Source organism: Monodelphis domestica, chromosome 4 (genome assembly GCF_027887165.1).
Source record: "Monodelphis domestica isolate mMonDom1 chromosome 4, mMonDom1.pri, whole genome shotgun sequence".
In the NCBI taxonomy this organism is placed as follows: domain Eukaryota; kingdom Metazoa; phylum Chordata; class Mammalia; order Didelphimorphia; family Didelphidae; genus Monodelphis; species Monodelphis domestica.
Genome location: NC_077230.1, coordinates 358,441,005 through 358,465,672, shown reverse-complemented (window position 1 = coordinate 358,465,672; position 24,668 = coordinate 358,441,005). Strand labels below are relative to the sequence as shown.

Here is a 24,668-nt window from a genome sequence, read left to right as displayed (position 1 = left end):
GAGGGAAGAATCAGGATAAGGGAAGCACACTTCACTAGATACTTTCATATCAACCCATTAATTGCTACTCTTTGAGGTCAGTCAAAAAAAACAAATTTGGTTGCCTGAGGTTGTCTCATACTCGGGCAGAAGTCTCCAGCACTACATAAGAAACTCTCATAGAGACTTCAGTCTAAAAAGACTGTAATAGAGAGGAGATACCTTAGAGATCCATTAGTCCACCCTCCTCATTAGACACAGGGAAACCAAGCCTATTTGCACCCAGTCTAAGATCACATAAAGCTTTTGAAGCTGTAACATAATGCCATTCTGTCACATGAATCTTTCAATTGACTAACAAATCCCTTTTTAAACTATTGTTAAACCACATTTCCCCCATCTTGTATTTCTGAAGCTGGCTTTTGGAAATTTGACATTTACTTATTAGTCGGGAAAACATTTTTTTAAAAAGTAGCCTCTACTATTCAATATTTTAGATATAATTCCCAGTTTCTGTCATCAGAAAATCTGTTAAGTATTCTATCTATGCCTTTATCCAAATGTCAAACAGCAAGGGGTCAACACAGAAAGATCTTAATAAAAGGTGTCCATTGGAAATCTCCTTCCTAGCTGACATGGAACCCTGTGATAGAGATATGAGAGAGAAGTTTTTGCAGGGCTGGAGATCTAGCTCTAAAATGCAAAACCCACGATTCCAGCAGAATGTCCCCTGGTTGTTGGCAGTTGGAGCTGGGTGAGGAGGCTTTTGTGTCTCTGTGTCAGGGACTGAAGTCACTTTTTCCCTGGAGGCTTTGTCTGGCCACTCTGTGAGGAGAAACTTGGCTTTTGGACTTTGTCTCTCTGACTCTGGGCAGTGGGAGCTGAGAAGGGGGGTTTTTTGTGTCCCTGTGTCTGGGACTAGAAGTCATACTTTTCCCTGGAGGCTTTTGGCTGGCCATACTAAGAAGAGAAACTGGGCTTTTGAACTTAGTCTCTGGCTTTTTGGCTCTGAGCAGTTGGAGTTGACCAGGGGGGCTTTTGGTCTCTGGGTCTCTGACTGGGGAACACACATTTGCTCTCTGGAGTTTGAAGTTGGCTGAGAGACTTTTGTGAAGCTGACTTGGCTTTTGGACTCTGGTGGGGCTGACTTGGTTACTTGAAGTTCTCTGACTTTGGACAGTTGAAATTGACAAGAAGGAGAAACCTAACTGAAGAAGAAAGAAGATCTTGAAAAGCCATTGTCCTCCATCTCCATGTCTCAAAGTCACAGTTTGTGACTGGACTATTTCTCAATTTTACCTCAGTTAAACTAGGGACTTCCTCATCTCCCTTACCTCAGTATCCCATCCTGTTATCCCAATAAACCCCTTACCTGAGAAAGAAACTTAGAATATTTTATAATTCACTCAGGGGGGAGGGAAAATTGGGAGGAGTAGGGTGGCAGGAGGAAGAGGGTTGGAAGTGAAGGAGGAATTAGGTTAGGAAATAGATCAGCCATCATTAGGGATCAATAGGCAGATCCCCCAGAGCAGTCCCTGTGTACCAATATCCCTGTGTGTGTGGTGGCATCCCCCAGCATCATTTCTCTTTCCTCCATTATGAATAAACAGCCTCAGGTTCCCTCAACAGTTTCAGGTCCCTGGAGTAGCCTCTCTAGACACAGCCAGTCAGAGAATAGTAGCCATTGTGAAGAAACAGTTTCTCCTCAGTTTATCCTCTCCATTTCAAAAAGTAAGTTTCCTACAGCTTACAATTCTTTATTACAACCCTTAAAGATGGCTCTTGGTGTCTTTCTCTTTAGTTTCTTTCTAGTCCATCTAACTGAGCTACCATATAAGAAACATTTCTCCATATTTTTCCCACGAATAATAAGAAAGACTTGGACTAATGCTCCTGCTCTGCCCAAAGAGGTAATCTACATCTATAGCAACTGTCTGATTTACCAGTCTAGAAATTCTGCCAAATGTAAAGAAAAAATTACAGTACAAGATGGCTTTTGCAAGAAAAAGCAAGAGATGGAATGTTGAATGAACTACCAATCAACCAGAGGAAGAGAAGATTCCAAAGAGAATCTGGGCAGGAAGCAGTTAAGAATCCAGCAGCTGGAACTCAGGTATTTCTTTCCTTGAGAGTGTTGGGAAAAGGCTGGCAGATAGACTTGTTCTGGACTCCTGATTATCTATTGATTGGAAGCTTAGCTCTGAAGAACCTTTTTAGTTTCATTATCCATATATCCCCATAGAAAATTAACCCTGTTTCCTGAATTTAACACCATGGGAGAATCCTTCAATTGACAGGAAACCCTTAGAGATTAAGGAAACCTTATTCTCCTCTCACCTCCTCCATTTCCCTTATTTCCTTTACTTTAAGAATAAAACTGCTTTTAGTAAAGACCTAGATTGTGAGACCAGTCCTTGAAACCCTCTTAAATTTATTTTATTATTTAAAATTTATTTTATTTGGTCATTTTTAAACATTATTCATTGGAAACAAAGATCATTTCCCTCCCCCCCCCACCCCTCCCATAGGCGACGCATTATTCCTCTGGGTATCACATGTGTCCTTGATCCGAACTCATTTCCATGTTGTGAGTATTTGCATTAGGGTGTTCATTTAGAATCTCTCTTCAATCATATCTCCTCCACCCCTGTACTCAAGCAGTTGCAATTCCTCAGTGTTTTTACTCCCACAATTTATCCTCTGCTTGTGGGTAGTGTTTTTTCTCTTGATCCCTGCAGATTGTTCAGGGACATTGCATTGACACTAATGAAAAAGTCCATTATGTACGACTGTATCACAATGTATCAGTCTCTGTGAACAATGTTCTTCCTCTGCTCATTTCACTCTGCAACACTTCCTGGAGGTTGTTCCAGTCTCCATGGAATTCCTCCACTTTATTATTCCTTTGAGCACAATAGTATTCCATCACCAACATATACCACAATTTGTTCAGCCATTCCCCAATTGAAGGGCATCCACTCATTTTCCAATTTTTTGCCAGCACAAAGAGAGCAGCTATAAATATTCTTGTACAAATCTTTTTCGTTATGATCTCTTTGGGGTACAAACCCAGCAGTGCTATGGTTGGATTAAAGGGCAGACAGTCTTTTATCACCCTTTGGGCATAGTTCCAAATTGCCCTTCAGAATGGCTGGATCAATTCACAACTCCACCAGCAATGCATTAATGTCCCAATTTTGCCACATCCCCTCCAGCATTCATTACTTTCTTTTGCTGTCATGTTAGCCAATCTGTAAGGTGTGAGGTGATACCTCAGAGTTGTTTTGATTTGCATTTCTCTGATTATAGGAGATTTAGAACACTTTTTCATGTGCTTATTAATAATTTTGATTTCATTAACTGAAAACTGCTTATTCTTATCAGTAGCCCATTTATCAATTGGAAAATGGCTTAATTTTTTTGTACAATTGATTTAGCTCTTTGTAAATTTGAGTAATTAGACCTTTGTCAGATATTTTTGTTATGAAGATTATTTCCCAATTTGTTGCTTCCCTTCTGATTCTAGTTACATTGTTTTTGTTTGTACAGAAACTTTTTAATTTGATGTAATTGAAATCATTTATTTTACATTTTGTGACTCTTTCTAAGTATTGCTTGGTTTTAAAATCTTTCCCTTCCCAAAAGTCTGACGTGTATACTATTCTGTGTTCACCTAATTTACTTATAGTTTCCTTCTTTGTGTTCAAGTCATTCACACATTGAGTTTATCTTGGTGTAGGGTGTGAGGTGTTAATCCAAACCTAATCTTTCCCATACTGTCTTCCAATTTCCCCAGCAGTTTTTTTTTTTTATCAAATAGTGGATTTTTGTCCCAAAAGCTGGAGTCTTTGGGTTTGTAATAAACTGTCTAGCTGAAGTCACTTATCCCAAGTCTATTCCACTTATCCCCCTTTCTGTCTCTTAGCCAGTACCAAATTGTCTTGATGACCACTGCTTTATAATATAATTTGAGATCTGGGACTGCAAGGCCCCCTTCCTTTGTGTTTTTTTCATTATTTCCCTGGATATCCTTGATTCTTTGTTCTTCCAAATGAACTTTGTTATGTTTTTTTTCTAATCCAGTAAAAAAGTTTTTTGGAAGTTCAATGGGTATGGCACTAAATAGATAGATAAATTTGGGTAGGATGGTCATTTTTATTATATTAGCTTGTCCTACCCATGAGCAGTTAATGTTCTTCCAATTGCTCAAGTCTAATTTAGTTGTGTGGAGAGTAGTTGTGTTCATATAGTTCCTGTGTTTGCCTCGGCAGATAGAGACCTAAGTATTTTATATTGTCTAGGGTGATATTAAATGGAATTTCTCTTTCTAATTCTTGCTGCTGAGATGAGGTGGAGATATATAGAAATGTTGATGAGTTATGTGGGTTTATTTTGTATCCTGCAACTTTGCTAAAGTTGTTGGTTATTTCAACTAGCTTTTTAGTTGATTCTCTAGGATTCTTTAAGTAGACCATCATGTCATCTGCAAAGAATGACAGCTTGGTCTCCTCATTGCACTTTTAATACCTTCAGTTTCTTTTTCTTCTTGTAATTGCTACTGCTAGTTTTTCTAGTACAATGTTAAATAATAGTGGTGATAATGGGCATCCTTGTTTCAGTCCTGATCTTCTTGAGAATGCATCTAGTTTATCCCCATTGCAGATGATGTTTGCTGATGGTTTTAGATACATACTGTTTATTGTTTTTAGGAAAGACCCTTCTATTCCTATACTTTCTAGTGTTTTTTAATAGGAATGGGTGTTGTATTTTATCAAAGGCTTTTTCTGCATCTATTGAGATAATCATGTGATTCTTGTAACTTTGCTTGTTGATATGGTCAATTATGTGGATTGTTTTCCTAATATTGAACCATCCTTGAATTCCTGGTATAAATCCTACTTGGTCATAGTGAATGACCCTCCTGATCACTTGCTGGAGTCTTTTTGCTAGTATCCTGTTTTAAGATTTTTGCACCTATGTTCCTTAGGAAGATTGGTCTGTAGTTTCTTTCTCCATTTTTGGCCTGCCTGGCTTTGGACTCTACCATATTTGTGTCATAAAAGGAATTTGGTAGAATTCCCTCTTTGCTTATTATGACAAATAGTTTGTATAGTATTGGGATTAGCTGTTCTTTGAATGTTTGATAGAATTCACTTGTGAATCCATCAGCCCTGGGGATATTTTCTTAGGGAGTTCTTTGATGGCTTGTTGGATTTCTTTTTCTGATATGGGATTATTTGAGAATTCTATTTCTTCTTCTGTTAGCCTATGCAATTTATATTTTTTGTATATATTCTTCCATATTGCCTAGATTGGCATATTTATTGCCATATAATTGAGCAAAGTAGTTTTTAATTATTGCCTTAAGTTCCTCTTCATTGTAGGTAAGGTCCCCCTTTTCATCTATGATACTGTTAATTTGCTTTTCTTCTTTCCTTGTTTTAACTAGATTGACCAGCATTTTGTCTATTTTGTTTGTTTTTTCAAAGTACCAGCTTCTTGTCTTATTTATTAGTTTAATAGTTCTATCACTTTCGATCTTATTAATTTCTCCCTTAATTTTTAGGATTTCTAATTTGGTTTTCTTCTGGGGGTTTTTAATTTGTTCTCTTTCTAGTTTTTTTATTTGCATGTCCAATTAATTGCTCTATGCCCTCCCTAATTTGTTAATATATGCACTCAGGGATATGTATTTTCCTCCGAGTACTGCTTTGACTGCATCCTATAAGGTTTGAAAGGATTTCTCACCATTGTCATTTTCTTCCATGAAATTATTGTTTCTATGATTTGTTCTCTAACTAACCGATTTTGGAACATCATATTATTTAATTTCCAATTGATTTTTAATTTGGCTCTCCATGTACCCTTACTGATCATTATTGTTATTGACTTACGATCTGAAAAGGTTGCATTTATTATTTCTGCTTTTCTGCATTTGTATGCCATGTTTTTATGACCTAGTGTATGGTCAATCTTTGTGAATGTGCCATGTACTGCTGAAAAGATGTATTCCTTTTTGTCCCTATTTATTTTTCTCCATATATCCATTAACTCTAATTTTTCTAAGATTTCATTCACCTCTTTTACCTCTTTCTTATTTATTTTTTTATTTGATTTATCTAAATTTGATAGTGGTAAGTTCAGGTCTCCCATTAGTATGGTTTTACTGTCTATTTCCTCCTTCAATTCTCCTAGTTCCTGCATTAGAAATTTGGGTGCTATACCATTTGATGCATACATGTTGATTAGTGATATTTCCTCATTGTCTATACTCCCTTTTATCAGGATGTATTTACCTTCCCTGTCCCATTTAATCAGGTCTATTTTTGCTTTGACTTTGTCAGATATCATGATTGCAACTTCTGCCTTCTTTCTTTCAGTTGAGGCCCAATAAGTTTTACTCCAACCTTTAATTCTGACCTTGTGAGTATCTACCCACCTCATGTGTGTTTCTTGGAGACAACATACGGCAGGGTTTTGGATTCTAATCCATTCTGCTATTTGTCTATGTTTTATGGGTGAATTCATCCCATTCACATTCAAAGTTATGATTGTCACTTGTGATTCCCCAGCATTTTGATACCCTACCCTAGTTCTGACCTTTCTTCTTTTGCTATATCCTTTTAAACCAGTGGTTTACTTTAAATCAATCCCCCTAATCCCCTCCCTTGATATACTTACCTTTCTGGCCTCTCCCTTTTTGTTCCCTTCTTGTTTATTTTTGGGGTGGGGGGTCTGCTAATTTTCCTCCCCCTCTCTTTCCCTCCCTTTTTGAACTCCCTTCTTCCTCCCCCCTCCCTAAGTTTTCACTTCTCCCTTACCCTGTTGGATACGATGGAATTCAAGATCCCAATGGATCTAGATGCTCTTCCCTCTCAGAGTTGATTTCACTGAGAGTAAGGTTTAAGTAATACCAATTAGCAGTCTCTTCCTCTCCTCCTTATAAGAGAATTCTTCCCCTTCCCTTCCCGTGTGTATCTTTGAGTGACAAAGATTATTCTATTTAATTTATTTCTATTTCTTCACATATATCTTGGTACCATCATCAATTCCCCCCTCCCTTTTCCTTTCTTTTCGTTTTTTTTTCCTCCAAATCATCTTAATGCCCCAATCTTTCCCTCTGAGTGATTCTTCTGATTACTCTATTAATGCATACAATTTTTGAGAGTTACACATAACATTTTCCCCATATATTAACATATATAGAATTTTATCTAATTGTAGCCCTTATAGAAGGGAGTTTGAATGAAAGAAAAAAAAAAAACCTTTTTCTCCTTTTCCCTTTCTTTCATATTTACCTTTTCATGTTTCTCTTGCTCTTTGTGTTTGGATGTCAAACTTTCCACTGAGTTCTGGTCTTTTCTTTATGAATACTTGGAAATCTTCTATTTTATTGAATGCCCATACTTTCCCCTGGAAGTATATAGTCAGTTTTAATGGATAGATGATTCTTGGTTGAAGACCCAGTTCTCTTGCCTTTCTTAATATTGTGTTCCAGACTTTGCGGTCTTTTAGCATGGCCACTGCTAGGTCTTGTGTAATCCTGATTGGTGTTCCTTTGTATCTGAACTTTCTCTTTTTGGCTTCTTGTAAGACTTTCTCCTTAGCTTGGAAGCTCTTGAATTTGGCAATTACATTCCAGGGGGGTTGTCTTTTGGGGATTTAGTATAGAGGGTGTTCGATGAACCCTTTCAATTTCTATTTTGCCCCCTTCTTCAATTATTTCTTGTAGTATGGCATCGAGATTTTTGTTTATCTCTGGTTTTTCAGGTAAACCAATGATTCTCAAATTGTCTCTCCTTCTTTTGTTTTCCTGGTCTGTCACTTTGTCAGTGAGATAATTTATATTTCCTTCTAGTTCATTAATTTTTTGACTTTGCTTTATTAATTCTTGCTGTTTTGCAAGATCAATGTCTTCCAGTTGCTTAATTCTGGTCTTTAAGGACTGGTTTTGCTTTTCAGTTTGGTCTGCCCTGCTTTTTGAGGCTTCCAGATGTTTCTCCAATTGGGAGTTCTTGTCTATCAGACTGTTGACCTCTCTGAATTTTTTCCCATTTTTCTTGCCATAAGGTTTCCATCTTTTGGATAAGCTCCAATTTGAGTTCTTTCAGAGCTTGTGGACAATTTCCATTTTTTTGGGAAGGTTTTGATTTTGTATGAATTTCATCCTCTTTTTCCTCTGTAGCCTGGGTTTTCCCTCCATAAAAAAATTTCAATAGTCATTTTTTTCCTATTCTTCTTGGAGGGTTGGTCTTGGGCACAATGAGCCATCCTTTTGGTGGTTTTCCCTTTCCTTTTTAGTCAGGAATCTGCATGAGATGGGCAGGTTTTCTGTGGACTTACTAGTGGGGCTTTTGCCTCAGGCAGGTTCTGGCTCAGCCCCATACTCAGTTTGTTAGCATTATCGCAGTCTGTGCTCTCCCATGGGCAGGAGTCTCCTGTGGAACCACTCTGATGGGTAGGTCCCTGGCAGTCCTAGTTAGATCCCAAGGACCCTGGTGTGTTCCCCCCACTCACTACTGAGACATCCCTCGCTCACTCTCTCTGGTCCTGACAGTGGTCCCGTAGGTGAGGTGGGGGAGGGTAGTTCAGATCACATTTGGGTACGAGCTTTTTCTCCTTCTTATAGTGTGGAAATGCTCAGACCCCACGTACCTTCATTGCTATGCCCTACTGTAGAGTCCCTCCATTCTTCCAAAGATGATTTTTATGTTCTTTTGAGGTAGTCTATTTCATTAGGTGCTGGGGAGAGGAAGCGATTTGCTTCTAGATTGCTGCCATGTTTTCCTGGAAGTAGAAACCCTCTTAAATCTTACAATTCGAAGCAAAACCACTTGAAGTCAGCTGAGAGAGACAGGAATGGAGGGAGGGGAAGGAGTGCAAAACCCAGCCTTTGCCCTAGCCGGCTTACTGTGCCCTGGTCTGTATTACCATATAGTTAGTGGTAGTCTCTCAATAACCAAGGATGACGATTTTCTTTGTGTGTTTTCATCTATGGTGTATAGATGAGTGTGCACAAAGATACTTGTGCGTGAAGATTTAAGTGGAAAAGTCGTTGCACAGAGACAGTCCCACTCTCTCAGCGTTGGAAACCTGGGTCCAATGGCACGAAAAATCCTTACACCTGGAGACTTCCTCAGCTGCACTGGATGGCCACGTTGTCCTTTGTGCTCCAACATGCCCTAAGAACTCCATAGTGCTTTGCTGCATCACCATCTCAGCCGTTGAACCTTCTTATTGGTTTCTTCTGTCTGTTCGGCCAAAGCAGTCTTCACATGCTGGGTGAGCAAGGCCCTGGTTCACTAGGGGTCTACGACCCGATGGCTACCCTCACAAGGTTTAGCTGGCCTATCAAAGCCGTTGCCCGTATTACCATATATATCCTTATAATAGCATCTATTACACAAAAATAAAGGTTAGTCTGCATAATATGTTCTTAGTGAAATCATGCTGGCTACTTATGATCTTCATTTCCCTTTCACTAATCATCTTTTTAATAAAATATTCAAAGCTCTTGCCACAAAGATAAGTCAAGTTTATTGCTTAATTTTCCTTTTTTACTGAAAACCAGAGAGCAAAGGTGGAAGACATTGCCATTCTTCAAAGCTGAAGTATACCGCCCTTTCCTGACAATCTTTCAAAGATCATAATGATAACTCCAGGAACTTATCCACCATTTCTTTCAGTAATACAGTTCATTTGAGCCTGATGACTTGAATTTAGCATGAGTAAAATAGCTTATTTTACTATCTCACTCAGGTATCTCTCCTTAATTATTTTGGGTTCCATTTCTCTATATTCATTTTTATTTTGAGAAGGAATGCCTCTATTTACAGCAAAATTTTCTCCAATCTGTTCCCATTCATCACTATGCTTTAATAGAAACTTGACCTTCTCTAATCACACCCTATTATTTCCTGCCCTCCACCATCAAGTTCTTGGGTTTTTTTTTCACTCCTCTAATACAAGAGTGATCAGCCTGATACTTGTTCCTCAGTAACAGTTTCAAATCACCAATCTACTAACTTCTTTCCATTCTTTTTCAGAAAGCACAATTTTGGTTTAGGATTCTTTTTTTACCCCTTAAGTATATGCCATCTTCTTCTCAATCAGCACCCCTATAATGGAAAAGGAGGGTAAGATGACAACTCAGACACAGCAAAAGTCCAGACCTCTGAAAACCCTTCCACACCACAGTGCTTTGAGGGGACAGAAAAATCTAACAACAGGACAGAGCTGGGGAGCCCTCCTGCTGCATTCAACTTAAAGGGAATACCCCAAAAAAGCCTGAATTCTTGAACACTCAGGTTCAAGGGAAGGGAAGAAGGAAGGTTCCAGGACCCCTCCCCCACCTACAGCGCTGAGTCTCCAGCTGTAGCTGGAGTCTCTAGGCAGGCAAGGGTGCTTGTCTGGAGGGAAAGCTGTGCCAGATTCAGGGCATTAAACACAGGCAGCAGGAAGGCAGCGGGAGGAGAAGGGCAGAGAGGGCAGTCTTATCACAGCAAAGACACTCCATCTAACACCCCACCCCACCCCACCCCCTGTTTTGGCCTCAAGGCACATCCAGCTCTGCAGATCAACTCTTCCCTGACTTAATCTTATCAGCAGGACAGATAAGAAGCCTTCAGAGGGCAGGGAAGCTCACACTCCAACACCCCTCCCCCACAGAATGTTCTGAGAGCCTCCCTGACTAAGCTCCAAAGGTGATGAAGGCTGCAACCATTACAGGCTACAACCTTGATAACAGGGTGGGAAGTCCCCCACTCCTTTTCAGCTTCTACTGCCAGCTGAGGAAGATCTGACCTCAAGGCTCATCAATACCATCAGCCATAGTCAATCAGCAGAGCAGAGCAGAAGTCCCTTCTTCCAAAGCCTGTGTCCAATTAGCTGGAGTTTCTGTGTTTTTGCTTGGTGTTCTTTGGTGGTCCTCTATTCCATTTGCTCTTTGTTCATTGGCAGTGAATTGGACACAGGCTTTGGAAGAACTCAAAATACAATTCAAAAAAACAAGTAAGAGAGGCTGAAGACAACTGGGAAAAGAACTTAAAAAGCAAAATAAGTCACCTGGAAACAGAAAATAGTATCTTGAAAATTGTAAGTAGGGAAGAGGTAAAAAGGCTCTCTAAACTCAGAGACCAAGGAAAGCGAGAAACCACAGTTCCTTGAGTTGTGTTTCAGGGATCACCAAAGGATTAGAAAATAGTCATAATAAACAAAACCCTGAAGCAAAAGACAGAAGTCCTATAGTCCAGTTCCAACTATTAAATAATGAAGATGTTTTTGTAAAGGCTTTCAAAAGAAGAATGTGGTAGAGTAAAAAGCTGTTGCCCTGGCATCCTAATACAGTGGAGAAGAGCACAGGGAATCTGGGTTCATATTCCACTTCCAAAACTTATTTCCTATGTGGCCCTGGGCCAAGTTACTTAAACTGCTCTGGCCCTACTTTCTTCACCTACAAAATGAAGAAGCTGGACCAGATGACCTCCAAAATCCCTCCAGCTCTAGATCTATAATCCTATAAGTCTTACAAATTTCTATCTGTCATTCAAGGCCCTCAGGCACATGAACTCATTTACATATAAAAATTTATCCCAACTACTTCAAATATAAAACCTCCATTTCATCACTGTCCCCAGACATGATATATGTACTTCCTCCTTAAAGGAAGCTAGGTAACACCATGTAACACTGAGCCTAAAGTAAGGAAGGACTGAGTTCAAATCCAACCTTAGACACATACTAGCTTCCAGACTGACCCTGTACAAGTTATTTAAATTGTTTACCTCAGTTTCCTCAACTTTTGTAAAATGGGAATAATAACAGCACCTACTTCTTAGCACTTTTGTGAAGCTCAAATGAAATAATTTTTTATAAAGCACTTACCATAGTGCCAGGCAAGTAGTAGGTGATATGTCATTGCTTATTTCCTTCTTTTCCCTTTCCCCTTACAAATCTTTACTTATATGCTTTGGTCTGGGATGCCATCATCTACATTTCCCAATGGTAACTCCCTACTCATTCACCCATAAACTCATCCACATATATAAATTAAGGCCCTACTATGTTAGGCACTGGGAACACAAAGAATCAACTTCTACTCAAAAGGAGCTTCTCTTCAAGGGAGGAGACAAGTACATTAAAAAACACACAGAGAGGGGGCAGCTGGGTAGCTCAGTGGATTGAGAGCCAGACCTAGAGATGGGAGGTCCTAGGTTCAAATCTGGCCTCAGACACTTCTAAGCTGGGTGACCCTGGGCAAGTCACTTGACCCCCATTGCCTAGCCCTTACCACTCTTCTGCCTTGGAGCCAATACACAGTATTTACTCCAAGACAGAAGGTAAGGGTTTAAAAAAAAAAACACAGAGAGAATTTAGAATAAATGCCAAATAGTTAAATGCACTAGCAGTTGAGGAGGTATCAGCAAAGGCTTCATGTAAAAAGCAATGCTCGTGCCAACACTTGAAAGAACAGGGGGATTCTACAAGGCAAAGATGAAAAGGAAACAAGTTCCAGGTACAGGGGATGGCCACTATAAAGACATTAAGACAGGAAATAGAAGATTATGTATGAGGAACTGAGAGAAGGCCAGTCTGGCTGGGTCCTAGAATGTAGAAAAGGAAAAAATATGCAATAAAACTGCAAAATTGAGGTCAGGTTGTGGAGGGCCTTAAAATCTAAGGAGAGAGGTTAATATTTAACCATGAGGCAATAGAGAGCCACTAGAATTTAATTAGTAAAGGAGAAACATGATCATATATGTTTTAAGGAAAATTGCTCTGAAAGCAGCATTGGGTATGGAGTAGTATTGGGAGAGACATGCCAGATTCAGTTCAGAAGCCACTGCAATAATCTAGGTGAGAGTTAATGAGGGGCTAAATTAAGAAGGTGGCTGCATAAGTAGAGAAAAGAGATCATGATCAAGAGATGTTATAGAAATAGAAACATCAAGATTTGAGAATAAACTAGATACACAGAACAAAGTAGAATAAAGCTAATGGTAGAGTTAAGGAAGATGTCAAAGTTATGAACCTAAAAATTCAGAGAAGTGGTGGTACTTCAACAGTAATAGAGAAGTCTGAAAGACAGGAATATTGGTGGGGAAAGAAAATAATTTCCATTTTGTATATGTAGTTGAGAGGGCACTAAGTCTTAATGACTCTCTCCCACAAGGACCCTTCCTTTCTCTAAACTCAACTCATGTTTGTGCCATATGTCTCAGCAGTAAATCAGACGTCCCCTTACATTATTACCACCTAAGCTTTTCAAAGGTAAGAAATGGTATTCCTTATATGTGTTTGTCTATGAGTATATTGCCTTTTTAATTAAACTATTTAAGGACAGGGATCAGATCTAATACTTTTTGGACACACAGCATTTAATTCAGTACTATGTCTATATTAGACTAAATGTGTGGAGAAAGGACAATAAGAGAAACCATTAGTCAAGTGAGCTGAAGTTTTTGTGGCATGATACTGGGAGCCATCAAGCCACAATGTCTTGACAAGGTCACACGTGGTAACCAAGAGGTCACAGAGTGGTCCCTTGGCAAGATGGAATTGCCGACTTAGCCCCATCTGCATGGCTTTTATCATTAACATCGCTTACTAATGGAATTGACATTATTGTTATCCCCTCCCTATACTCTATTTCCCCAAAACATCACCAAAAGATCAGACCCTTAAACCCAATCCCAAAAGACTACCATGGGCTAACTTTTACTTATCTACATAATTCCCAGTAAAACTGTGGCCACAAGCCAAGACCAGAACTTTCCCACTCACAGTAACTTATTCTCCTGAAGCCAGCATATAAATCAATCATAAAAGCCCATACAAAATGTGCAGGCACACCAAACTTCATCATGCCTCAGTGACTTGATTCCTCCCCTTGAGAAATTCCCTAGTAAACCCTGAAAATGATCAATCTAATATTAAATCTGAATTGTGTTCTCAGTACCTCTCAACCTCAATGTTATGATTGTTGAATTGTCTTTAAGAATTTCTGATTGAGGGGGGCAGCTGGGTAGCTCAGTGGATTGGGAGCCAAGCCTAGAGATGGGAGGTCCTAGGTTCAAATCTGGCCTCAGACACTTCCCAGCTGTGTGACCCTGGGCAAGTCACTTAACCCTCATTGCCTAGCCCTTACCACTCTTCTGCCTTGACTCCAAGGTGGAAGGTAAGGGTTTAAAAAAAAAAAGAATAATTTCTGATTGATTATTTCTTTTTATTAAAAGTAACAAGTAAATTTCCTTGTTTATAAGCTCAAGCTCCTCATAGGGTAATGAGAAAATTAAACCACCTGTGATGAAATCATTTCTCCTGTATGGAACCTTGTGTGGAACTGTCAAGAATCAAGTCTGATCTCAGAATGTTGATCAAGAGATTTGCTCAAAGTTAATGTATCACTTTTCCAATTATCTTTACTTGAACATATATGTTAGGTAATATATCTGTGTGCCAAGAAAATGGGTATAAAATAAATATCAAGCCTGGGGATGTTGGAGCAGCTACCAGATGCAAATCATGCCCATGGCTGAATGAACACAGTGTCTTTTGTTTGTTATTTTCTTGACTGACCGTTTGCCACCCACTGAGAACCCTTGGAGCCACGGTTGAGGCTGGACCCTCCTCATGACAACATGAGTACTATAGTAAGCCAGCAAGACTACTGCAATACAAGGCAGGAGTTTAAGTCCAAAATCTGCAAGTGGAGAATATCAATAACCTACTTCACCTCTGAGTCTCAATTTCCTCACATGTCAAATTGAAGGGATCAGACTACATCCTTCTTACATGTCCTTCCAACTTGCATAATCTATGAACTCCATCATTAAGAATAGTAAGTTTTCTCTGGGAGAATAATTGAGGCTCTGATCTCGAGAGAGGCCTTGAATGAATAAAGAAGATCAAGGATATGTGGAAAGTGTGTCAATTTGAGTGCACATATATAATCTAGGTCAAATTGCTGCTTTCTCAAAGAAGTGGAAGGGGCAGGATTCAGCACTCAAAATTTTTAAAAATGAATGTTCAAAACTGTTATTACATGTAACTGGGGAAAAAGAAAATATAAAAAAGGGAGAGAGGAAAGAAAGAGACAGGGAAAGAGGGAGGAAGGGAGAAGGGAGAGAAAGAGGAAGGGGGAGGAGGGAAGGTTGGTCAATACTCTGATAAATGAGACGGTATTTAGAAGGTAATCTACTTACCTGGGATCTAGCTAAAAGAAGAACAGAAGTCATTTCCAGTCTCTTTTCTTCCTCTGTTCTATCTTGGGGAAAGGCAGGGTTCTAAGATAGCAGAGCTAGAAGAAGACAAAAAAGTCATGAAAGAATCCAGTCTTGCCTTTTAACTCCCAATTTCACTAGGATAATATTTTCAAATTCCAGCAAGTTATAATCCACATGTGTCTACAGAGCAAGTAGCCAAATAAAAATCAAGAACAAGCATACCTCCTTATGATCAATCATAAAGGATCATAAATATTAGTATATGAGAACCTAAAACTGTCCCAGTATGCATAATGGACTGCAAAGTCAGAGACCAGATCTGGGAATTAGAACATAAAGAAGTAAACAGCTTGGGTCTCAATGTGTTCTGTGAAATTAAGTTTGTAACTCAATTTAGAGACATAAATGATAGCAAATGGCATCATAAAAGAGTTGGCCCAGCTGAACAGTCAAATGTGATGCTTACACTTCTGAATCTACTGGAGATTAAAAGGAGATGAAGGAAATTCAAGCTACTGTGAAAAAATAATGGAACAATATAACATCTCAGATCAAAAGATACAAGTCTTAACTGTAGGCCCTAAAGTGAATCTTAATGATAGTATGAAGATCTACTTCAGATACTCTGGTCCAGTATGTTCTGATTTTCATAGAATAGATCATAGGAGATACTTAATTGTTCTAGGTCAGGGAAAGAATAAGCTAGAGGCAAGAAGTTGGGAAATTTGCACTGTGTTAATACAGTATAATATACTCTGGTCCAAAGGTCACAGAATGAAGCATTAAGAGTCTTACAGAGACCAAGAAGGCACAGCTTGGCCATGAGACCCTAAACAAATTACTTGGTTTGTCTGAATCTCAATTTTCACATCTGCAAAAAGGGAAGGAGGATACCTGCTTTACCTCTTAAGCTCTTATGAAGAGCAAGCAAGAATAGGCATGAAAGTATTGTGAGAGGTGGAAATAAAACTTATTTATAACTGGATGAAAGGCTTACAAAGGAATTTTCCTTCTGTTTCCCAAAGCACAAACATCCAATGAGTAATGTTTTCCTCACCCTGGCTAGTGAGAGTATGATTTTACATGCATAAAAACTAGAAGTAGGAAATTGAGCTGGAAGAAGTGATTTAGCTCCTATCATCCTATGAACATTTTGACTCTCTGAGCTCCCTAAACTTTAAACCACTGAGTCTTTCCTTTCCCTCAATTTGTACTTCCTTAGGGATAAGGCCTAGATCTGTGATTTCATTGGTTCAGGCATCTCTAGGGTGAGGAATTTACTCTATTTGTACAGGTCAGCACTTTCTCTGCAAATTATTGTCCTAAAGATGTATCCAGAGCACAGAAAGATTAAGTGAGTTGTCCAAGGTCACACAAGATAGAATGTATTAGAGATGAGTCTTGAAACCAAGTCTTTCTGGCTTCAAGGACTACTTTGTCTACTATATATTTCACTACATCATTAATATAGGAAGAATAAAAGCAGAAGATAAAAGGCAGGGCAGTTATTCTTACTTGGTGGGAGAAGAGGAGAGGAGATAGTTCATGTTTTGTTTTTTATATTTTTTTCCAGATTGTTTGTAGATACAATTTTAATTTTTAGATACAATTTAATTCTGCTCCATTTTGTGATTCATGTTCTCTCTCTCTCCCCTCCATCCCTCCCTCCTTCCCAAGATAACAAGTAATATATCAGTTATAAATGTGTTATACATAATTTCATGTTCAGCATACTGTGAAAGAAGATATATACCACTTATACTAGAGAAAAATTCATGGAGGAAATAAAGTGAAGAATGATACGCTTCACTCTTTTTGTAGTGAAAAAGAACTGGAAACTAAAGGGGTGTGCATCAATTGGGGAGTGGCTGAACAAGTTGTAGTGGATGGTTGAAAGGAATACTGTTGCACCATGAGAAAGGACAAATGAAATGATCACAAAAAAAAAACTGGAAAGACTTATATGAAGTGACAGAAAATGAAAGAACCATAACAATACATACAGTAACAGAAATATTTTACAAGGATCACCTGTGAAAAACTAAACTTATCATCAACACAAAATTCCAATATAACCCCAGAGGCTCATGATAAAAGATGCCATCCACATCCAAAGAAGAAACTGTTGGAATCTGATTGCAGATCAAAGCACACCATCTTTCATTTTATTTCCTACATAAGTTTTTTATTATATGTATGATATGTCTTCTGTCACAGCATAAGGAATATGGGATTATGTACTGCAAGAAAGCACTGGCATAACCTATATCAGACTATTTACTGCCTCAGAGTGGGGTAAGGGAGCTGGAGGAAGAGATTAAGAGTCACATGTCAAAAAACAATTATCAAAAATTATTTCTACATGTAATTGACAAAAAAAAATGGTATGTTTCCATCTGCATTCAGACTCCATCAGTTCCTTCTATGGCAGTGAATAGCCTTTTTCAACATGAATTCCTTGAAGTTGTCCTGGATTCTTGCATTGCTGATAATAATTAAGACATTCACAGATGAATCTTCATACATTATAGCTATTACTATATATGACATTTCCTAGTTCTGCTCACTTCCCTTTGATCTTCATGCAAGTCCTTCCAGGTATTTTTGTGATTATCCTATTTGTCATTTCTTAAGGAACAATAGTATTCCATTATAATCATATATCACAACTTATTCAGACATTCTCCTATTGATGGACATTCCTTCAGTTCTAGTTCTTTGGAACCACAAAAAGAGCCACTACAAATATTTTTGTATTTATAAAAAAGACACATTGCTCTCTAGAATAGCTTTATTAGTACACAGCTCCACCAACAGTGTGATTACTGTCCCAATTTTCCCACATTCCCTCTAACATTTTTTGTTTTCCTTTTGGTGGCATATTAGCACAGCAGGTATTTTTCATGTCCATAGTCCATGTGAAGTTTCACTGCAGCTAGTCTTTGTGACTAAAAGTGACAGAGTTGAAAAATCCATTGTCATCTACACCAGCAAGTCTCACCCCTATGGTTAGGTAAATGGATTTTTCCTAGCAACTCAAAATCCATGATGTAGGAGAAAAAAAAAATTGGATATATTCATGGAGTCCCAAGACATCTGTTTACTGACTATAAAGTGGCAGATATAGCTAGTATGACTTAGTATGAGCAAGTAGTAAGCTGGTTAGAGGGATTATTCAATTAGAAGCTACCATTCATAATAAAGAAAGTTGTTTTGTATTCTACAGATCCAGCACTCCAAATAAGCAAACATTTCTTAGTAGAAGATTTGGCTTAATGGGAACCTTTTCTAATGGTATTCAAAGGATTTCTATCAGATATTCACCAACAAACTCAAAGCAATTTAGTTCTCTGAGGAGATAATGTATCTAGCTACTCCTTGCAGAAATGTCAAATAGTGTTTCATACTTTGTGAAAACTTTAAGTGGGGCAATCATATTACCAAGGTAAGAATAGTTATTTTTCTTATTGCTTGCTTTAAACCTTCAAAACAACAAATTAACTGTTCTATATTTGACAGAGAGCCAACAGATTCAACTAAATCACAACTATGTCACTATTGTATTATGCCTCTGTACTAGGTTTATATACAGAGTTTATGTACAGAGTACAACAGGTTTATGTACTTCTCATCTGTCTCCTTTTTCTACAGTATATTCCAAATACAATATCACTTCTGCTTCTGACTATGTTGAACTTTACTCAAATAATTTCCTCATTCTGACTCCTGGGTTTTTTCAATAAGTAGATCTTGTTTTAATATACAAAACTACTCTAAAAAGTTGTGGTTAGATAATATTTCATGGGGAGGGGGTGATAAAGGCCTAGAAATTTCAGTAGATTGTAAATTTAACAGTGGGTTAGTTTTTTTTTTGCTACCTTCACTTGGCATTTAATACCCTCCACTTCTCTCTTGGGATATCAGGTTTGTTTTTTCTTTGGTTTTTATTTTCTCTTTGTTTCTTAAAGTTTCTTCTTTAAATCAGAGAAGAGAAGAGGACTAAAGAGAAGAAAAGAAAAACTACAATTTCAACTGGGCTTAAATAAGAAAAAAAAAGGAATACTTCCAAAACTTGAGCAGCATATACAATGGAGACCAGGATGGTGGTAAAAAAGAAAACTAGACCATATCAGAGCCTAGATAGCATCAGTGAATTAGGGAAGAAAATCATGTGTATTTTGGTTTGGGGTAGGAAATGGAAATATAGAAAGACAGGAAAGAGAATATGAAAAACTGAGTCAAGGCTAGCAGCAGATGTCCCACCAGGACACACTTCTATATTATGGCTTTCTCTCACAGTAGATAGATATCACCGCCACCTCCCCACTCCCTTTAAATATTTTTGTAATTTTACCTTTCAATTCAAGTATTAAAATGAGATCCTCTATGGTTATTCCCTCCCTGTTGTTCAGGCTTTAGCAAAGTCTTGTCTCTCCAAGCAAGGTGAGTCAGTAATTCCTTTACCATAAACAATCGAGGATTTGCTCATTTATCTCAGTCTCTGTCCTGAAGCTCTCAGTGAAAGGTCTCAGACCACATATGTTTTATTAAGATTGATTTTTGTTCTCCAAGGTTGTAATCTCCCAACATCGTGTTCCTGCAAATCAGACACCAGGGATCAAAAAATCAGATCATTTAAGCTGAAACGTTCACCCTAGAACTCAAATCTGTGTTCTTAGCAAGAAACCAGATCTAGGGTAGTTCTTGAAAGGACTATGGTTCTTCAGTCAAAATTAATGAATGAATTTCTATAATCTCTCCATATATTTGTCTACTTCAAGATTTATGATTTTAATGGCTTAGGACTTATTGCAACAATGAAGGCATCCTTTCTGTTTTAGTCCTTAATACAGTATTATAGCTAAAGAGTCCCCCAGCCTCTTTGAATACATGGTGGCTCTCTAACAAAAGGCATATAGCCCATTATCATGCCCATATCAGAAAACTTTCCAACTTGGGAGAATCAAGCACATTACAATATTGGCAGAGTCTTCTGGGATTCCTCCCCTGACAATGTCAATGCACAATGAGACACTTGAGAAGGATGTCATTGAAGAATATATAATATTTGCAAATACACATTTACAGATAGACACATATGTGTTTATATGTGAATATTTGTATGTACATATACATATATCTCCTTCCAAAGTAAAAAGACACCAAGTTTGGATATGGAAGACCAGCTTAGCTAAGTTTGAAAAGATTCTTCCCTGGAGTTTGGTGAGAAGATTATAGAATTTTAATCAAAACAATCCATGAAGAAATCTCTAAGGTACGGAAGAGCTATACTCTGAATCAATACAGGGTGTATCTATACCAATTAAGTCACAGATCTTTCTAAATATCAAAGGAAGTAAATACACAACTTATTGGGTTTTTAACAGTAAGTAACTTAGTTCCATAGGAAAGGCCTAAAGAAAAGAAAACAACAACAAAAAAAAAACAGATGGCCAACTAGAAAGAATAGAAGAAATATATTGTAAAATAGTGGTTATAAAAGGGATCAGAGAGTGAAAAGCCCCAGCGAATGACTGATGTTCTAGATAAAAACAAAGAAGATTCCAAGAAGCAAAGGGGGGGGGGGCAGTCAACAATCATTACCATTACTGCTTTTTATGAGTTGGGTACATTGCTAAGTGATAAAGATACAAAGAAGGGCAAAACCAGGATCTCTGCCCTCAAAGAGCATCATCATGACCATCATATATCTGAAATAGCAGCCAGAAATTGGGCTGGGAAGATAGAGTTGTGACAGGGGCAGGGGGAAGGCATGAATAAGTAAAGCAAATTCAGTGCTGTGGCACTTCCCTAAAACTATCCTTTCCTATTTCTTCAGTCTTCTCAACAACTTCAGTCCTAAAACCCCTAAAACCTCTATACTTGCCTTCACATATTCCTCAAGGTCACCCTCCCAACTCTGAGCTTCCCTCAACCTTTACTTTCTATACATCTCCTCTCTTCCCCCAAATCACTGATCAGATGTATCTCCTAGCTGTAGGACCCAAGGCAAGTCAATAACTTTCTGAATTTCTACATAATATGAGGAGTTTGGATGAAATCAGGAGCCTTAACCTGGAGTAAATTCATTTGCTTTTGGAATTTTTATCTTCTTTTTCTGACTACTTCAATATAATTTATTTATTCTGTCATTCTATCATTTTATCTTTAAAAACAGTTATTCTGAATGAGAACTACCTATAGATTTTAGCAGACTACAAAAAGCCTTTCCGGGTTTCCCCTTAATGCTAGACTAGCACCTTCTCTCTGTGTTTTAACTCCAATTTATCCTGCATATATTTTATTTATACACAGCTGTTTCTCAATGTCTCCTTCCTTGGACTAGAAAGCAGAGACTGTCTTTTGTATTTCTTTGAATCCCCTGACTTGACTATCAAGAGTCCATGATACAAAAATGGTTAAATGCCCCAAGATTAGAAGAATTTCAAAGTGGTTTCCTGTAAGGCATATAATAGGCAATTCATAAATGCTTGCTGACTTGACTGCCAAAGGGATTCATGACACATAAAAAAAGGTTTAGAATCCCTGGATTGAAGGAAACTCACAGCCCTCAACCAGCATTTATTGAGCACTTAATCTGTGCTAGGATACCTCTCCCCACCCCATCCCCCCAAAAAAATAGCTTCTGCTCCCAAAGGGAATAAAGGTGAGACATTATGCAAACGTGTATGTACAAACAAAATATAGAGAATAAATTGGCAATTATCAACACAGAGAAGGCACTAACATTAAGGGAGAGATCGGGAGAGCTTTTTGGTACAAGGGAGAGTTTTAGCTGGGGCTAGACGGGAAACCAAGGAAGGAAGCCAGGAGGGAGATAGAGGGAGTGCCTTCCTGGCTGGGGGGAGGAGGCAGAGACTGCAAAAGAAAACGTTTTGTATTGGGAATTGGGAGTGTCAAGTGCAAGAGATAATAAAGGAAACTGTCACAGAATCTCCTAATTCCTCACGTTTCTTCCCCAGGGCCCTTCCTCTGAGGCACCACCCCATATAACTCCGTCGTCGTGAAGGATTAGAGGACCTCGGTTCTGATCCTAATCCTGCTACTTCCTGTATGACTTCTGGCAGGTCACTTCACAACACCGAGACCCAGCATTCCCATGAAATCAGGATTTCGGCCAAGACCTAAGTGACGGCCCAACAAGGAGAGGACCACCCTTGGCCCTACCCACCAGGCTGCCCCGGTCCATAGAGGCCTCCTGCGAGGCAGACCCCGAGGGCTTACAAAGCTGCATCACGCTCTTTCCTGAAGGGCAGTCCAGGGCTTCCACTCACAAGAACAAGAATGCATTTGCTCTAGGACCCTTCTCCTTCTCGGCCGCATCTGTGGCGGGGCTATGCTACCTCCGTTACTTACCTGCCTGTGGCCTTCCCCGGGAACAAATGGCAATAATCACCATGAACTGCGCCTGCGCACATCTAGCTCTCGCTCGCTAGTGCTTTCTCTCTCCAGCTCTCACACACACATACACACACACCTCTAAACTACCATTCCCAGAATTCCTGGGACTCGGGAAAAAAAACAAACTCTGTCTCTCCGTCTCTGTCTCTCCGTCTCCGTCTCTGTCTCTCTCTGTCTTTGTCTCTGTCTCTGTCTCTCTCTCTCTCCCTCCCTCCCCCCATGCACCCCTTCACATACCCCCAACACCCCCACCCGGTATGTAAGAACTAGGCCACACCCAAACTCAGAAATTGGGATTTCAGACTGGGCACACGTGCAAAGGGAGGCGAAGAAAAAGGGTCAAGAAACTTCTCTGACAAGAATAAGAGCATCCTCTGATCTATTCACTGCTTATCCGCAGTTAAGCCCGACACGTTCTCAGACTCGCTCTTGGACTCCCTTGAAATTGCGCCTGCGCGCTGTGAGAGCCTGTACTACCTTTCCCAAAATGCACTGAGATCAGAAAATTCCTTATCCAAATTCTATCCGATGCCGCCAGGAGGCAGCTCACGAAAGTTTTTTAAAGTATGCTTTGATCTGCGTTCAGATTCCATCAGTTCATTCTCTGCATATGGATAAGTCATTCAGAACTAAGTCTTTCACCGTTAATCATTATACAATATTGCTTTAACTCCTGTGTACAATGTTCTCCTGGAACTGCTCACTTTTATTGGTTCAGTTCATATATCTTCCCAGGTATTTCTGAAAGCGTCTTGCTCCACATTTCTTATAGCACAATCGTATATCTTTGTGGATGATTCTGATTACAAATGAGACGACTTCCACTATGAAGGCTTGCTGAAACCTTTTCAGGACTGCTTATCCACCCTTTGTTGTCTATTTTTCACCCAACTCCCTCCTGTAGCTCAAAGAAGCTGCCCCGTGTGCAGCTGCCACACCTCCATTTAGCAGGCGGGCTAAATCGGGTGAAGGGTAACCTGACAGCTAAGAGTAGAACGTTAAGACTTCCTCTGGGGGTATGTATAGATGAGAACAATTTCTTGTAAGGTTATGAAGGCAGCAGAAGCAGGCTCTACAGATTGCTTAGAGCTTGGTCAGACAGCAGAGATGCCAATGTCCTGTCTCAACTTTTGTCCTGTACTTCAATGACTCTGGAAGAGATGAAGCTGATGACTTGGTACACGTTTCACTTAAATCCAGGTCATATGCAAGTCAAGACATTACTGTCTTGAACTCACTCATCTTCAAAAACGAAAGAAAAACATCAATAACAAGTGGCAGAATGGATAGAGTGCTGGGTATAGACCCAAGAAGATTCATCAACCTGACTTCAAATCTTGGACACTAGCTGCGTGACTCTGAGTAAATTACTTAACCCTGTTTGCCTCCATTTTCTCATCTATAAAATGAGCTAAAGAAGAAAATAGTAAACCACTCCAGTAACTCTGCCAAGAAAACCTAAAATGGGGTCACAAAGAATTGGAGAGGAAGAGTTGGAGATGACTGAAAAGACTAAACAACAAGGTCATCAGATCATAGACAAAAGCTTGTGTTTGTGGAAGATTTAGGGGAAATGGAGTCAAGTAACAGAAACCTGTTATGGTTCATTGGCTTCTGAGAGATACATCAACTTCTCAAAAAGTATGAGTTTGAGGGGGACACTCAGTGAAAGAAACTGAAGCAAATAAAAGCTAGCTAAAGGTCATGCAGCTATTAATTATCTAAGGCAGGATTTGATATAGGCAGACTGTCCCAAAAGTATTAAAACTGCCCCAAGACTTTTTGGAAACCTTATATCAATCAATAAAAAATATTAAGGACCTACTATGTGTCAATCACTTTGTTAGATGATGTATATGGACAGAAAGAAAAGATAGTCTTGGGCAAATCACATGATTTGCCCAATTTCATAATCTGTAGAGTTATCATAAGATTTGAATGGGCACTCAAAGACCCTTTAGTTTAATTTCTCAGTGAGGAAATTTAGAACCAGAGAGTAAAAATGCCTTTCCTAGGGTCACATAAGTAGTCAGCATACAATGA

General features: G+C 38.9%; 1 protein-coding gene across 3 annotated transcripts in view; it reads right to left on the bottom strand.

The window, feature by feature from the left end:
- The window catches only part of LOC100031025 (zinc finger protein 665-like), a 49,650-nt gene extending 26,581 nt beyond the window's left edge, over positions 1-23,069 (bottom strand). Inside the window, exons 1-3 of one of the 3 annotated variants that reach the window (XM_007492747.3) lie at positions 22,983-23,069; positions 19,558-19,800; positions 15,183-15,277 (exon numbers count right to left, since the gene is read on the bottom strand). In XM_007492747.3, the coding sequence (XP_007492809.2) occupies positions 15,183-15,215 (33 nt within the window). In that variant the 5' untranslated portion in view covers positions 15,216-15,277; positions 19,558-19,800; positions 22,983-23,069. The other 2 variants (XM_007492745.3, XM_007492746.2) reach the window with 2 other exon arrangements.
- Between the last annotated feature and the right edge of the window lie 1,599 nt (positions 23,070-24,668).